Source organism: Peromyscus leucopus, chromosome 1 (genome assembly GCF_004664715.2).
Source record: "Peromyscus leucopus breed LL Stock chromosome 1, UCI_PerLeu_2.1, whole genome shotgun sequence".
Classification (NCBI taxonomy): Eukaryota; Metazoa; Chordata; class Mammalia; order Rodentia; family Cricetidae; genus Peromyscus; species Peromyscus leucopus.
Window position 1 is genome coordinate 43,147,972 of NC_051063.1, and position 17,397 is coordinate 43,165,368.

The following is a 17,397-nucleotide window of genomic DNA, read 5'->3' on the forward strand; positions in this document are numbered from 1 at the left end:
AATCATTTGATATCATAGAAAAGAAAACAAAACAAAAAAATCAATATAACCAGAATGTAGAGAGCAAAACATAATATTTTACAAGATGTAGGGGAGCAAGACGGGAACAAATCAAGGTCCTTGTACATATCTAAAAGGGTTTTAATTTCATCCCAAGTGAAATGAAAAGCCAATGATGGGTTTTAAACAAGAAATTTACATGATGCTATTTCTATATTTATATGTTTAAACTATTTCAGGCATACATTCACTTCTAGCTGTAATGAGATTTTCAGATGTTTCAGACCAATGTTTCCACTTAAAGCAACTATAAAAAGCATGATACAATACAAAGTGCACACTCACACCTTCTTGTAGGTATCGCAGAACTCTTGAAATACTAGGACTTCGGGACTGAACATGCTACAGAGACAGGAAGGTAAGCTAAAAGCCCCTTGAGTCACCAGCCAAAACTGGGTCAGGCCGAAAGGGCTGAGGATCCAGGAAAGAGCCTAAACTCAAAACTGCTTTTAAGAGTCAAAAACACCAGAAGAGCTTTCTGCAATCTTCTGGAACCAGAGAGGCAACAATTAGAGACTTGAGAGGCCAAGAACCCAGTGAGAAGGGAGGACCAGAAAACCCGGCAAGCACTGACCTGGCATCCCACTCAAGACATTGGCTGAATTCTGGAACAGAGGAGAGCAGGAGGCTAAGAAGCGTAAAGCTCCCATACTGAAAGTTTTCAGTGGGAGTTTTGACAGTCTCACAGTTCTCCAGAGACTGAAACATAAGTAAGTCAGAGGGAGAAGTCACTGAGAACACCCAAATCTCCGAGCTGAAATCCCAGGAAGGCTGCATCCTAGAAAGGGGTGTCTGCCAGCGACAGCACTTCATCAGTAAAGTACGACTTACGGGGACAGCTGGTGATGGCTCACCTTCATTGTCAACCTGATTGGATCTAAAATCACCATGGAAACGTTTCCTGGTTGTGTCAAGAAGGTGTTTCCAGAAAAGTTTAACAGAGCGGGTAAGCTGAGCACCAGCATTCTCTCTCTGTCTTTCCTGACTGAGAACATGATGTGACCAGCTGTGTCATGGTACTGTGAGCATGATTTTCACACTACAGTAAAAGAACCAAACAAGTAAGTGCAAGGAGCCGAGTTCGGACCCCTAGCACCCAGGTGTGGCAGCACAAGTCTGTAATCCCCGTGCTCGGGCAGCAGAGACTACTGAATCTCTCAGGCTGGCCGGTCAGCCTATCCAGGTGGGGAGCTCCAAGTTTAATGAGAGAACTTGTCTCAGAATAAAAGAGTTCTCCTTTAAATTGCTTTTCTTCCGGTATTTGGGCACAGCAACGAGAAGCATCCCTAACAAAGAATGTTGGTAGCAGGAGTGCAATCGTTGTGATAGATCTGACGATGTAGTTCCTAGGCATGAAGAACCCATCTGTGGGGGAGAATGGAAGAGTCTGGAGCTTCAAGCTAAAGATGCCCTAGCATGCTGTAAATAGAGCTCAGTGGGCCATTCTAGTAAGAGTCTGGAAGACCAGAATGCCAAGAGAACCGTGGAAAGTAGGCGTCTCAGTTCACAAGGTTTCAGAGTAAAACAAGAATTCTATCGGGACCTACGCTTAGAGGTCATTCATGCTATATCCTTGCAAAGAACCTGACGCTGTTCTGCCTGTCCTCAGACTTTGAATGGGGATGGGTTTTAAAATAAGCGACTAATTTGTTTGGTAGTGAAAATTTCAAGACCGGATAGCCAACAGACTGAGACAGGGCTGTCAGTCACTGCTCTTACCCAGGTTAATAGTGAGCGAACAAGTGAAGCCGGAAGACATGGAAAACGCAGCTTGCTGAAGAAAGGCCTGAGAGAGCTTAAAGCTGTGAAGAAGGAGGGTACCGAGAAATAAGCTGTGATTGTTGAAGTGATTAGCGACACCTTAAGGGAAAACTCTCACCTGCAGAAAAGTGCTCTGGGGTAAGACCCCGTCAGCCATTGAAGGCTCCAGGTTATAATAATGCAAATACACTTAAAAGATCAGAGACAGGACAGAGGAAGCTGGTGAAGGGATTCTCTGTTCCAAAATGAGCAATTAGGGAATTGTTTTCCCAGGGTCAGCCTCAAAGGTGTACAGGAGCTGCTGCAGTTATAGTCCACGGGTCCCGGGCTACATCTCAAGAGGCACTGTCTTATACGTGCTATTGATTTTTCAGGCATGAAAGATACAAGAGGGAATGGGGTCACGAGGACTTTCACTAAGGTTCCAGAAAGCAAATGAGGCCGGGCAATGGGTAGCAAAGTTGGATTTCCCACCAAGAAAGCCTAGGAGACCATTTTATAAAGCTGGGAATGTGAGGCTTATGTTGAAATGGAGACTCCAAAGGTTTAGAGATGGCCAGGAACATAGGACATCCACCAAGGAAAGATAAAGATCGCAGAGGAGAACTGATCCTCTCTCCCCTGACCAAAAAAAAGAGTCGGCATGTGCTGTCTGCAGCACAATTGGAGGAGCAGAGCTGCCTAGGGCTGTTGGAGCCCAGGTGATTCCATCGTGAGTCCCAGATGGCAGATACAAAACTGAAGGTTTTGGTGTTTGCCCTGAATGGTTTCGGTTTTGTTCTGGCCTGGCTGTTTCTTACTATCCTCCCAGTCCTGCTGGCATGTGAATGTTTAGTCTCTGCCTATGTACACTGAAGGCATAGACAGTTTGTTGTTGCTGCTGCTGCTGTTGTTGTTCACGGGCAATCATAGTTAAGATGTTCTGTTGAGTTTCAGAATAGATTTTCTGAACAGTGTTGGAACTGTTAAGTCTAGAAAGACATTTAGAGATGAATTTAATGTATTTTGCATTAAGATGGAAATTAGACTTTGGGAGCCAGGAGTGGAATGTTATGATTTAAGTGATATAGTTGGATGTTGAATTAGAAAGACATATTTGATGGTTATCTTCACTGCCAACTTGATTGAATTTAGCATCACCTCCGGGCATGTCTGTAAGAATGTTTCCAGAAGGTTTTCACTGAAAAGGGAAGACCCACCATCAATGTGGGCAACACTTCATCATGAGGTAGTGTCCTAGACTGAATTACAAGAAGAAAGTAATAAGACCATTATCCATCTTTCTCTACTTCCTGACTGTGAAAACAATGTGAACTATTCTTTCATGTCCTGGCACCATCCTTCCCCACGATGATGGACCACACCCTCAAACTATAAGTCAAAACAAACCTAGTCTACCTTAAGTTGCTTATCAGATATTTTGTCACAATAATAAGAAAAGTAATACAGAGCCCATCCCTTAACTGAATGAAAATAATAAACCCCTCAATATGTCTGCTTTGCATCTATTTGAATGCATGTCACCTGCAGTCTCAGGCGTGGACTGCTTCATTCCCAGCTGTTGGCACTGTTTGGGGAGGCTTAGGAGGTGTGGCTTTCCTGGAGGAAGTGTGTCACTGGAGGTGCGCTTTGAGAATGTAAAGTCTCTCATCATTCCAGGTTTGCTGTCTCTGCTTCCTGTTTGTGGTTCAGGATATGAGACCTCAGCTTGCCGCTCCAGCTGCCATGCCTGTCTGCTGCCACACTTCCATTATGGTGATGGCCTCTTACCCCTCTGGAACCACAAGCCCAAATAAACTCTTCCTTCTATAAGTTGCCTTGGTCATGGTGTTTTACCACAGCAAAGTGACTTGAATGAGCAATCAACATCCAGAGCAGCTTTATACATAATAGCACAAACTAGATACTTAAATTATATATATATATATATATATCAGGTGATTATATCATTGTACATTGACATACAACTCATAAATAAAAATAAATGAATCACTAATTGGTTAAAACTATAGATGAATCTTATGTACAGTATGATAAGCATAAGAAGGAGGATTCAAAGGAGTGAGTGCCAAAGCTGAACATGGTAGCACATGCCTATAATCCCAGCACTAGGGAAGCTGAGGCAGGAGGATTGTGCCAGCTAGAGCTACATAATCACACCTTATCACAAACAAACAAACAAAAAAAGTATATACTATACAGTTCCAGTTCTACCTTTTTAAAAGTTCTAAGTCAAGCAAAACTATGTTATGATGCCCAAAGTCAGGACATTGGATTCTTTATGAAAATTACAAGACAATTTACTCTTCATTCATTCTCTCTTGATCACCTAATGGAGGTTACATTGTACTTTGTGAAGAACTAGAGGAGGGGAAGACCTCTGTGAGGTTGACACTGTTTTAGTTTATACTGTTGACTATAAAGATATGCTGTTAGTTACCAAGCTCTGCACTTAGAATGTACACTGTTCTATATGTATTTCAAAATGTAAGTTTTAAAATGCATTTCAGGTGCATGAAAAGCTATACGAATAATAGTAAGATTGCATCTATGTCTGAGACATTAAAAAAAATCTCAATATAGTTGACGTGTGCTGATTCCTGATGGCACCCACCATAGCAAGTTTGGAGCCCCCCTTGTCTATACGACTTTATAAAGGAAGCTTGCTAAGAAAGGCCGAGGTAGCCTTGTAGGATGACGACGAAACTGTATCTTTCCGGTGCCGTGGATCACATGGGTTGGACAAGACATTTAAGATCTATGCATTATCCAGTTGTCATTTCATAGTTGTAATTCAACATCTGGAAAGCCGAGGCAGGAAGATTGTGAGTTCAAGTCCAGCCTGAGCTACATGGGAAGACTTTGTTTCAAAAGAAAAAAAGGAAAAAAAAATGTGTATTTTATTATGCTTAGCTTTATCTTAACTATGTTTTTTTTTTTTTCAAAGACTAAAATGTTCCTTCCCTGCAATCTCTCTCACTCTCAGGAGGTTTTTTTTTAGCACTTTTCATTAATAAATCTATGTTCACTCTGCTAATAATAATAATAATAATAATAATAGATCATTCTAGATTTTTCTTAGGAAGTGGATGGGGGTGGGCAAAATGAAACTAGAGAGTCAAGTTCCAACACTGCAGTAGAGCTGGTAATATCGAACTCACATACTGAACAGTAAAGAAGGAAATACAGTTGTGGGCACAGTTCTTTGAGCTTAGCCATGAAGTGGTATAAAATTTTCATTTTATCTAAAAAAAAAAAAAAATGCAAATCTAAAATTCTGCTTAGATGGGAATTCACCAGTGGGTCAATTCTTGGAGGAACAAAAAGGTAAAATATATGCCTATATTGCCATAACTCATAACAATCCCAAGGATATAGTTAATGAAAAGCTGAGATCTTGCCAAGAAGAATTAACTTGTACGCTGTATTCAGGACACCCTGCTGGCACCACACTGCATGTGCATGCAGAGTGAAGGATGCCTTTAGCCCAAGTATAGGAATCAGTGTGAGCTCAGCAGAACGTGCATGTGCCCACCGCAACAGAAGCACTGGCCGACAAGTTAGCTCGATGTGCTGCTTATCATTTTCCAATTACAAGATGAAGACAGGCTTCCAGAGCCGTCACGCGCAGCATAACTTGGGATTTGTTTTATTACACTAAGGTCCACTGACAAGGACTCCAATCGTGAAGGAACTGAGTTTTGGTTGGCTGAGCAGTCGGTGTCTGGGCATGTCACTCGTGGATACACTTATTATGTATATCGAGTGCACTCTCCGAATTCCTGTTGTCACAGCCAGACTGTAAATGCATATGTTTTTTGTCACTTTTAACTGCAGTAATTCAGAACTTCAGCTGCCAAGTTTGGTGCCAATATTCTCACATAGGCAGTTCATGCTCCAGTCTTAAAATAATCCCTTATTTGCTGTCAGAGGCTCCTGTCATGACATAAAATGGCAGGATCGTTTTTAAAAAAAAATCTAAATCACTACCTAAATACAACTACAATGTGTTTCTTTTTCTTGACAAACATTCCCTTTCCTACGGTTCCCTTTATTTAGTAATTATAAACTCTGGTCAAGCAGCAAAATGGAAGAACATTTCAAACACAACAAACCACGCATAGCAATGTTTTCAAGGAGGAAATGGGGAGGAAATCTCAGCTAGAAGCCAGCGCATCCTCTGAGGCACAGTCATTTTAAATGCAGAGGCATCAATTATTGTCCCCATGCTGAAAGATCTACACATTTAGAGGTTCTGCGGGTCCACTAAGAAAATAAGCAACTATTTCTCTGTATCATTAAACACCACAGGGTATAGTTCTGTGCTGGGTTGAAGTCACCAGCAGAATCCTAGTGTGGGTATTGAGGTTTAATATTTTCAATTACAAATAAAACAGAAGTGTTCTGTAGTCAAAGAGTATTGAAACCATACTTCAGGTTGTTGTTTGCATACGTCTAAGGCCAAAGAGCAGCTCATTCTCAAAATTCTATATTCTTAGAGTCTGAAGAAACTCCAAGGATTCTCCTACTCTACACCCAAAGCAGCATTTTTTTTTTTCCCTTTCCCCAGCATCTCTGATAGATGGTCAACCTCTGCTTCAGTGCTCCACTGGGGGAGTTCTCCAGATAATATTCCTAGATTCCCAAGGAATATGACGAAAGACTAGAACCAACCTTTAAGACAGGAATAAGGCTCCAGTCCGTAAGCTTGCAGGAAACTGGCAGCATGGCCAAACACTGAAACCAGACTTTCACGAGAATAAAATTCAGAATTAGCATTTGTAAGAGTGCAGCGTTTAAGAGCCAATGCTAGGGCCCTTCAAAGGCCTTTCTTCATTGTCCAGAGTAGCTCCTAAAATCTGGGCAGCACAGACTTTTTCCTCCTGACTGATTTCTTCAAGAGAGAAATTATTTTATGGGTGACAGCAATGGTTTGTCGAGCTAGAGAGCATCAAACCAAATTCTTTAAAAAGAAAAGAAAAAAAAAACAGCAAAGGGATCCCTGGTGGAATTCCTAGTGCTTTAAAAACTCTGGTCTTAGAATCATCCCTACACTAAACCAGAAACATTTCAAGGTTTCTTTTAAAGGTGTGCTTAGCCTGTGCTTGAAGTTGCCTGGTTGGTGTAGGGGAATGCGTGTGGGGTTGTATTTTAAGCTCAGCCCTTCATCCCGCGGTGAAGTCTGGCTTGATCCTCCCAGGAAAGGCTGGCGCGGGCTCAGCGCCCAGCACATCCCCAGCAGAGCCTGGGACGGAGCCGCCTGGCCCTTACCTGTCGATGCTGATCACGCACAGGGTCATGATCGAGGCCGTGCAGCACATGACGTCCATGGCGATGAAGACGTTGCAAAAGAAGTGGCCAAAGATCCACTTGCCCCCGATGAGGTCGGTGACGCTAACGAAAGGCATGACCGCCACGGCCACCGAGAGGTCAGCCAGCGCCAGGGACACAATCAGGTAGTTGGAGGGCTGGCGGAGCTTCTTGACGAAGCACACCGAGATCACCACCAGGCAGTTGCCCGCGATCGTCAGCAGCGTGATGAGCGTCAGGATGGAGCCGATCACAACTTTCTCGACTCTGCCGTAGTTGATCTGCTCCCCGCAGCCGGAGACATTGTCCGGGGGCGCGTCCCAGGTGGGCGCGGGGCTGGCCGTCACCTCCGGGACGCCGCTCAGCAGGTGCGGCATCCAGGAGCTCACCACCGGGTAGGCGCCACCGTCGGGGCTCAGGTCCTGCAGCCCGCGCCCCACCTCCGGCAGGATGAGCGAGCGGAGGTGGCCGTAGAGGTCGGGGCGGCCGCTGCTGTTAACGTCCATCATCGTGCCGAGCGCCGCTGCCCATGGAGCCGGCGCCCCAGCCAAGCGCTCCGGCTGCCGGCCCCGGGGCTGGATTCACCTTGCCCGCTCGGCTCCGCGCGGCCCAGCCATGGGGGCCGGCGCTGTCCACTGGGGGGCGCCCGGCTCGGCCTCGCGACCCCGCACGTCCCAGGGTCCCCCAGCCGCTGCGGGTGACGCGTGGGCGAGGACTCCCCGCGGGAGGCGCCAGCGGTCCCCGACGGGCGCGCGGGAGGCGCGGGGTGGTGGACCCGGGCCGGGCCAGGCTGGCCGCACCGCAGCCCCGCAGCGGCGAGCGCCGGGGCCGGCCGAGAGCGCCCGGCGACCGCGGCCGAAGTTGCGGAGTGCGCCCCGCCCCTCGCGCCCGCCGCCGCCGCTCCCCTGCGGCAACCGCGCCGCGTCCCAGCCACCGCCTCCGGCCGCCGCCAGCGCCCCGCGCGCTCCGGGACGGGCTTCCCCTGCTAGGCAACCCCACCGCGCCACACCGTGCGAATGCCCAGCCCCGGCTCGCCCTGCCGCAGACCACCCCCCACCCCCAGCACTGTAGCAAATGACAAGCCAGTGGGGGAGGTTTGCTTTTTAAGAAAACTCGGGGGTCAGCGCATGAACCGGTGAAGAATCTTTTGGAGATTTTTTTTTTAAACCCTTTAATAAAAATAAATAAAAATTTAAAAAAAAAAAAAAAAAACCTTTTTGAGCATCACACCAAGCAACAAATAGATACTTCTGTTTCCCATTTTGACCACTTATGAGAGAAAGCGAAGATGGAAAAGAAGAAGCAGCCAGATGGGGTGGGTGTAGGAGCTCTGATAAAAAGGAAGAAAGAAAAAAATGGGGGCGGGGAGGGAGGAATGCTCGAGGCCCTTGCAGCTAGGCTGGCACTGGGCACTGGCCTCTGGGGCCTTCAACTCTGACTAGCCTTCTTGAGGACTAGAAACAGGCCTCTACTCTTGAAACTGGCCCCTGGATGCCGTTATGTTAAGGCTTCCAAGTACACAACACCCCGAGATGCGGCTTGAATTTCCCTCAACATCCAGGAATTCTTGCACACACGTGCAAAGAATGACCGGTTATAATGTTTTGCAGAGGTAATCCTGGAGGTGTATGTTGATTTAATATCTATTACCTAAAACCCCCTCTAATTCACGTGCTGTCAAGGTGGCTGGTTTTTATTATTTATATGAGACTTTGCTTCATTCCATTTGTTTGAAAGTTTTATTGGAAGCCATGGTGATTTCCATAAGCTTTAGGCTCCAAAAATATTCAAATACGTTTTCTCTTCTAGTTAGGCCCCAGTGGTTTATAAAATAGGAAGAAGGAAAAAAAAACTCAAATATATTGATCTGGATCCTGAATAGTACTCTCATTTTTCAAGGTAATAGCCCTGTTTTGGCAGATAAGGAAAGAGTTACTATTGCAATCCACTGGTTAAGTAATTACTGTATTTCAAACTCAGGCTTGGCTAATTACCAGCTCTATAATCTTCCCCTGTACACTAAAAGAAATGAAAGAGAAAAATATACAGCCTAAATGGTGGCCCAACGTTCACCTTTGCTAGGATCTACAATCCAGAACTGTCTTCTATTGAAAAGAACAACGCAATGGGAGTGAGAGGTGGCATTCAATAACGCCCGGGCCGCAAAACACCATTATCTAACATTAAAGAAGGTGGAAGAAGATGTTTCTTAGCTTCACTTATTGCTGTATTTACTCTCAAACAAAAAAAAAAATAATCATTTGTGCCTGGAAGGCAACTCTGCAATCATCTGTTCACCCATGTACAGAGGATGAAAAGGAAGCTGGAAGAGTCTGTTTCTCCAGGATTGCGTGGCCACAGTGAAATGCCTCTCACTTCTGAGGTTTAGACCTGTCCTCGTGCGTCTGAAAACCCTTCAAGTGGTTCATTGCACAAGACACTTCAGCTTATTTGAATTTTTTTACTCATGTCTGTTTTTCTCTTCATTTTCTTTCTCGTTGACCACCAGCCCTGACTGATTCAGCATATACATTCTGCCTTGGCGCTTTTAAATAATATTTCACAATGGTGAATTACACAAAGATTCAGAGGTTGGTAGTTTTTACATCGAAATTTATAGTGCACGTATGTTCCAGCTACACGCTTGCCTAGTTCTGTAGTATCTGATAGTCACTTCTGGTTCTTGTCTTTGCTTTGTTTTACTCCATTCAAGCTGGTAGAGGAAAACACCATAGACTAACTAACTAGTTTTACAGGGGTGGGGGTAATTTCTCACTGCTCTGGAGGCCAGAGAATACAAAACAAAGGCCAACAGACCCAGTGCCTGGTGCAGTTCCAACCCCTGATTCACGGACAGCCATCTTGCTTTGTCCTCACACTGTAGAGAGGATGAGAGGGCCTGTTGGGGTCTCTTATGTGAAGACACTAATCCCATGCATTAGGGCTCTGCCAGTGTGACCCCTCCCCCCCAATGCCACAACACTGGGCAGCAGGATTTCAACATATGAATTTAATAAGGAAAAAAAACTGTTTAGTCCGTAACAACTTTTAAATTATGTGGCATATGGACACTCCAAGTAATCATAAAATACGATTTTCAAAATGTCTTTCCTTTTCATTGTCAATATAGCACATAGCCCAAACCCCCCTCTTTATAGAAGTCACCTCTGTTACATTATTCCGAGTGGTGGCTGGGTTTATGTCCTAGGATTTGCTAGATTTTTAATTTATAAGCTGTCACAATGCATAAACATCGTTATTGAGAATCTTGGCTTCCACAGCATTACCTTGTTTATGTTGACTTTAAGTTTCATCTATCATTGTATTATTCTGAAATTCTGACGGAACAATCTGGAATTCTTGCAATTTCCCTCCAGCCTTCAGGAACAAATAATTGTATCCTAATAAAAATGCTAAAATCTTGTGTCTGTTTCTCAATGCTTGTCTTACAAAGGAAAATTAAAGGTATAGACCCACGAAACAGTTACACAATACAGAGGCACTCATGTGAATTTGCTGTCCATCGCGTTAGTTTGCTGTCCGTTTAACATGTGTATCAAGGTGCTGCATCCCTCACGTCTCCTCCTGCCTCCCCGCTCTGTCACTTATGCTGGAGATAAGTGAAATGTTGGCATCTAAATCAGACCATGTCTTCAGTTTTTATCCCTTTTATTTCTTTCTGCAGCTTTAAAACACACCAGTCTTCAACCAGTCTCATTGCCTATAAAACCATTGGCATGAAATCATCAGTGAGGGTGCCTGAGAATACAGCTTTCTGGTGTTTCCAGCTGTCAGTCTCCTGCTCTCAAAACCGCTCTGGGAGAGTGCGGAAGGACACAGCTCTGCAACATGGAGTCTCATCTTTTTTATGTGCCCTTCCTTCCTCTGGGTACTCATCTGGCTCATCCAAATGCACATCCTTCATCATAACTATGCAAACCTACACAGGGCTGTACATTAGGACATAAACTGAGGACAGTTTATTTACCCATAAATAGAACATTGTGATAAGCTAGTAATCCTTGCTTAAGGAGAAAACTCGGGATAAAACTTCCTATGCCAAAGGGTCCATGGAAACTCACCGCTCAGTCACATATGCTGGTATCTGCCTGCTGGGATTCCAATGGTTTCTCAGGCCCAAGGCAGCAGACTTCTTTGGTGCAAGGCTAGTATTTAATTCCTCCAAATTTTTCAGCCTCTCATTTTAATGCCCATTACCTAACTGAAATGAACTAATAATGTGGGTGTCCTTTGGTTCCAGAATTAGATGAGATAAGATTAAATGGGTATAGAATAGGTTGGGTATCTTTTAACTGAAATGGCTGAGACCCAGAAACTTCCCATTTCCGATGTTTTTCTAGATTTTTGTATTTCCATATATATAATACTATAATTATATAATAAATAAATATATAATACATATTTCCATAGGTATAATAAGAATCCATTCCTGACACATCCTTTAATCCTCTCATAATCAGGTATCAGTTCTCTCTATTTGCAGGCACTGTGCTAAATGAAAGAGGGGCAGAGTGTCCCTTTGTAATCCAGATTCTTCCAGATTGTGATTATCTGTCTAGGCATATTGAGATACCTTGGGGATGGGGCCCAGGTCTATACATAAAATCCCCTCAAGGCTCACACTAACTGCAGAGCCTAAAGGGTAATTCTATATAATATTTTTAGTGCACTTGCATTTTACCTGTGGAATTTTCCTATCACACAAGCACTCAAAAAGTTCAGATTTGGGAATACTTTGGGTTTCAGATTTCCATATTAGAGATGCTAAACCTGTACCAGGATTACTGTATGTAAATGTCTAAATCCTACCCGGAAGCCACTATAAGGGCCCTACGGCAGTAACAGATAACAGAACATTCGTTCTAAAGCTAGGACACAAGTCTGTCACCAGAGACATTCTGAGGCTCTGTTGTGATGAAAGCAAGTTAGCCTGGAATACACAAATGTCTTCTGTGACAATGCCGGTCACCATAGCTACTCTCATCCCCCTCCCCCCCCCCAGGCTCTTAGGGAACTTTTTCTGTGTCTTTGTTATAGTACTTACTATTGCATTATATCTTATATTTTTATTTATTTCTATCTTTATGTATGAGTGCTTTACGTGAATGCATGTTTGTGCACCACATGCATGCCTGGTGCCCACAGAGGTAAGGAGAATTTTAGTTCAGACATGTGCATGTATGCATGTTACTTTCATTTTCATTAAATCTTAATATACTTAAAAATGTACTTACTTACTTCCATTGAAAAACTGATCATTCTCTATACAAAATAAAGTTTACATTTGTAATCTTTAAATTTTTTTTTCTTCTACCAGGCATGGTGGCACATGTCTTTCATCCCAGCCCTGAGGAGACAGAGGCAGGCATACCTCTGATATTTCTTGGAGTTCCAATCCAGCCTGCTCTATATATTGAGTTCCAGGCCAGCCAGGGCTATATAGTGAGATCCTGTCTCAAAATAATAATAATAATAATAATAATAATAATAATAATAAATGAAATCTTTCAATCAAGATGACTAGAAAATCAAGGAACAGATGGGCATGGTGACACATGCTTGTAACATTAACACTCAGGATGCAGAGCTGAGTAGGTCATCACAAGTTCAAGGATAGTCTGGCCTACAGTGAGTTTCAGGCCAGGTGGGATTACAGAGTGAGACCTTATCAGAAAGAAAGGCAGGGAGGGAGGGAGGGACGGAGGGAGGGAGGGAGGGAGGGAGGGAGGGAGGGAGGGAGGGAAAGTCAGAGAACATACATATTCTTACTTTAATTGTTCAGTGTTTTCCCTTACTAGGCCCAGGTTTTTTAACATATCGGTGATCCATGTGCGCCCTCTAGCGGGAATTCTATTCAGCAATGGAAATTCTGCAAAGACAATACACAAGGAAAGCCATGGAAGAAAAATTGTCAAAGAACAAACTGTTATCAGGTTCCATAGTCCAAATCTAATGAAAAGAGAACTAAAGCTCCTAAATTTAAAAATAACAGATAAAAGTAGCCAAAGGACAAATTTAATATGAGATTATCTTGGATATTCAAGTGCAGATGTCAAATAAGCAGGCAAAAAAGGGAAACTATCCCAAGAGGAATTATAGAGAAGCAGCCTGGGGATGCCCCAACTTCCTGAGGCAAGGGAAAGGAAAAGAAGCCGGAAAAGACTGGGGAGAGGCCGGTGCACATGGAGAACCAGCAGAGACTGGACACCTAATGTCCAAGAAAGAATATGCTTCAAAGAACATCTTGGTTACTTTTCTATTGCTGGGATAAAACACTGTGACCAAGGCAATTGACTAAAGAGAACATTTAATTTTGCTTGTGGTTTCAGAAGATTAGTGTCCGTGGTGGCTGAGCAAGGAACAACTGAGAGCTCATATCTTAATCCACAACCATGAGTCAGAGAGAGGTGGGTGGAGAGGGGATAAGAGAAGAGAGGAGAAGGGGAAAGACAGAGAGAGACAAAGAGACAGAGACAGAGAAACTAGGAATGACACCAGTGTTTTGATACTTCAAGTCCACCCCTAGCGACACAACCACCTCCTTCAACAAGGTGACACCTCCTAATCCCTCTCAAACGGTCCACCAACGAGCTACCAAGTATTCACATGTCTGAGCCTATGGGAGCCGTTCTCAATCAAGCCTCCACCAAGTGGGAAAACACTAAGAATGGCAAGAAATCTCAGTGGAGTGGTAGGAACAAAAGCAGGCTGGAATGGATTCCAGAACAGGAAAAGCGGCAGCGGCAGGTGGCATTCGCAGGAGTTTTGTTCCAGAAGGAGCCAGCAGTTCAGGCAGAAGCCACAGGAATGTGTGCTATAGAGAAAATAAAAAGAGGACCTTTCTTTCCCTGAAGAAATGGGGCATGGGATGCATCTAACTCCATCTTTTCTAAAGCTTTTTGACGTGTTGAGAGTCCTGGATTCTTCAAAAATTATATCTGAAATGAAAATTGCCAAGGTGGTGTTGAGGCAAAAACCACACCTCTCATTTTAAAGGGACTAAGAGTTTATTCTTGAGACATTTTGAATGACCATGGCCTGGGAACACAGATTTGGGTTTCCCTAAGTTCCATGTTCCATGTGAAGCAGTTTCATGAAGTTTTTATAGTTTTACTGAACAAAGAGAGTCATAAATCAAGGCAAATTTAAAATACATTGGTGGGTATACCAGAGAGGAAGGTACAGTGAGATTTTTTTTTTTGGGGGGGGGGGTGATCATGCAGTCCTAAAATGCTGTTTGATAACATTCTTTGCTTTTGGATTGGCAGAAACTACTATTCTGCTAAGTCAATAGATAATAAAATATTTTTGGCTATTGTCAAAAGATGTTAGTTCCAATACAATGTAGGGCAAGGAATGGCTATTCTAGAAGGTTAAAAATAGCAGAAGACAAGGTAATTTACCTCTGAACCTGCAAAATTCCAATCTCTTCACAGTACTGAAATTCTGATCGGTCCATCAGTCTCTGCAGACAGACTCCTTCCAGGACTTTTCATTCACAGCCAGACACAGCTCCTTTTCAGGGATTTTTATTCACAGTAGGGTGTAGTTCCATGGAACAGCATATGCTTAGTATGTACAAGGTGCTGGATTTTAACCTCAACACATGATAATAGGGAAAGGAGGAGATGGGGGATAAGAAGGGGAAAGAGGAGGAAGGGAAAGAGGAGGAGGAAGCCTTACCTGTACCCAGGCAGGTCTATGGTCAGTAGTCAAGTATGGCAAGTTCTTAGCTCTGCAGACATCAACAGCCTCATAGAAAGACAAGTTAAATAATTACAGTGCAGTATGAATAGTATATTAATTTAGGTGTAAACCAAAGAAATGTGCTCTCAGGAAAGTGGCATTAATACTGCCTCAGAGAGACTAAAGAATCTATTGAGCTAACATTTCAGCTCAAGAAGAAGCTTCTAAGACTGTCCATGTACAAGACTGGAGGATATGAAGAATGCAGTGCCAACAACATCCATAAACACATGAAACATTCCTCACATCTGCAGATGTTGAAATGCATTGGGAATTATGAGGGTGGACTGGGGATGGATCATAGAGAAACCTGTTTTCCATACAAAGTAAATTTGAGCTTTACTCTGTGTAAGGAGAGTCCTATTGTCTTCCTGTGTCCCCAACCTACTTAGCTGAATGACATTCTTCTCAGTAGTAAATATATATTACAAAAAATTACACTGTGCTGTTATACTTGGAATTTCAGTTAAAATTTGTAATAATATATATATATATATATATATATATATATGAATGAATACTGAGAATGTAATCTATGAATACCACAAATGTGATTAATATCATGAGTGTAATTTAAAAAGAAAGAAAGAAAGAAAGAAAAGAATTCTTTACACATTCTAGATGTAAGACCCATCTCAGATATATGATTTCCAAATAGTTTTTTCTAATTCTTTGAGTAATATTTTCACTTTTTCAATAATGTACTTTAAAATACAAAGATTTTGCTTCTAGCCTGGCATCATGACATCCCCATAATCCTAGCACTTGAGAGGCTGGGGCAGAAGTCAGGAACTCCAAGCTACCTCAAGATACACTGTCCCTGTTAATCCCAGAAAATCTACAGTTTTGACCAGAATAGATTTGCCACTTTAGGATTTTGGTGCCCTATTTAAGAACAGTACCAGGAAAGATAACTCATCAGTTAAGAGTATTTGTTGTTCTTACTGAGGAAATCTGGGAGCAAGAGAGGTGGTCCTCCCCAGGGAAGAGCACACCAATTGGTTGTCCAGTGCCAAATAGTCAACCCTGAAAACATACATACAAGTAACATTATAGAGACTGAATGGATTATATTTATGAATATATAAGTATATACATGTATGCATGTAATAACAATTGTAAAATTAGTGGAAAAAGTTGGCCATGACTTTGATGGAGAGCAAGGAGGGGTGTATGGAAGGATTTTGAGGGAGGGAAGAGAAGGGATAAATGTTCTAGTTAAATTATAATCTCAAAAGTAAAATAAAATAATGAAAAAGATAATAAATAGAAACCTTTTTAAAACAAAGGAAAAATAATGAAAAGGAGAGAGTACATGTAGTTCTTGATGAGGAACAGATTCAGTTCTGAGTTCCTACGTGGTAACCCACTACCCTCTGTAACTCCAGTTCCAGAGGATCCAATGTCTTCTTCTGTCCTCAGGCACCAGAAACACATATGATATACATACATACATGCAGGTAAAGCACTCATACCCATAAAATAAACCTTTTTTAAAATGAAGTATTTTCCAACTCCATGAATATTGGCACCAGCATTTCTTTCTAAGACCTTTGTGTTTGGGTGTTTGACCCATTTCAAGTTACTTTTTGATATATAATATGAATGAAACTCATTCTTGTACGTCTGAGTACTCAGTGTGCCAGCATCACTGGTTGAAAAGATGATTCTTTCCCTATGAAAACTCACTGGTCATGAACATGTGGCTTGACTCCCATGCTCCCCACTTTCTTCATTCCACATTTGCTACACTGCTTTGTTCTTAGCAAGTACATGCCCTCCAACACATCCTGCTTCATCAAGGTTTTCTATTTGCAATGCAATATGGATTTTAAGCTCAGCTTGTTTAATTCTTCAAAAACAAGAAAGCATTTAAAACTGTTTCAAGGACAGCTGGGCATAGTGGTGCACACCTTTAATCCCAGCACTTGGAAGGTACAGACAGGTAGATCTCTGTGAGTTCGGGGCCAGCCTGGTCTACAGAGTGAGTTCCAGGATAGCCAGAGCTATATGTCAAGACCCTGTCTCAAAAAATAAAATAAAATAAAATAAAGATATTTTTTTAAAAAAAATCCCTGTTTCAAGAGAGCATGGAGATGTAAAGGTATTGGCCTCCAAGCCTGACATCCTATGTAGTCCCAAGAGCTACATAGTGGAAGAAGAGAACAGGGTGGGGCGGTGGTGGCGCACGCCTTTAATCCCAGCACTCGAGAGGCAGAGGCAGGAAGATCTCTGTGAGTTTGAAGCCAGCCTGGTCTACAAAGTGAGTTCCAGGAAAGGTTCAAAGCTACATAGAGAAACCCTGTCTTGAAAAAACAAAAAAACAGAATCTCACAAGTTGTCCTCTGACCTCTACAGACACACCACAGCAGAAGTACACGCTCAAGTCCGAGCACATGCATACATGCACATAAATAAAAAATAAAATGGTTTTGATTACTGTTTACATCTCTGGTAAAATACTCAATAGAAACAACTTCACTTATTTTGCCTGGATTC

At 42.8% G+C, this 17,397-nt stretch overlaps 1 protein-coding gene across 3 annotated transcripts in view; it reads right to left on the minus strand.

Annotated features, from left to right (window-relative positions):
- Positions 1 to 8,003, minus strand: part of Htr7 (5-hydroxytryptamine receptor 7) — a 93,822-nt gene extending 85,819 nt beyond the window's left edge. For all 3 annotated transcript variants that reach the window (XM_028882861.2, XM_028882862.2, XM_028882864.1), the window contains exon 1: positions 7,093 to 8,003. In XM_028882861.2, the coding sequence (XP_028738694.1) occupies positions 7,093 to 7,640 (548 nt within the window). In that variant the 5' untranslated portion in view covers positions 7,641 to 8,003. The remainder of the gene's footprint in view (positions 1 to 7,092) is intronic.
- Between the last annotated feature and the right edge of the window lie 9,394 nt (positions 8,004 to 17,397).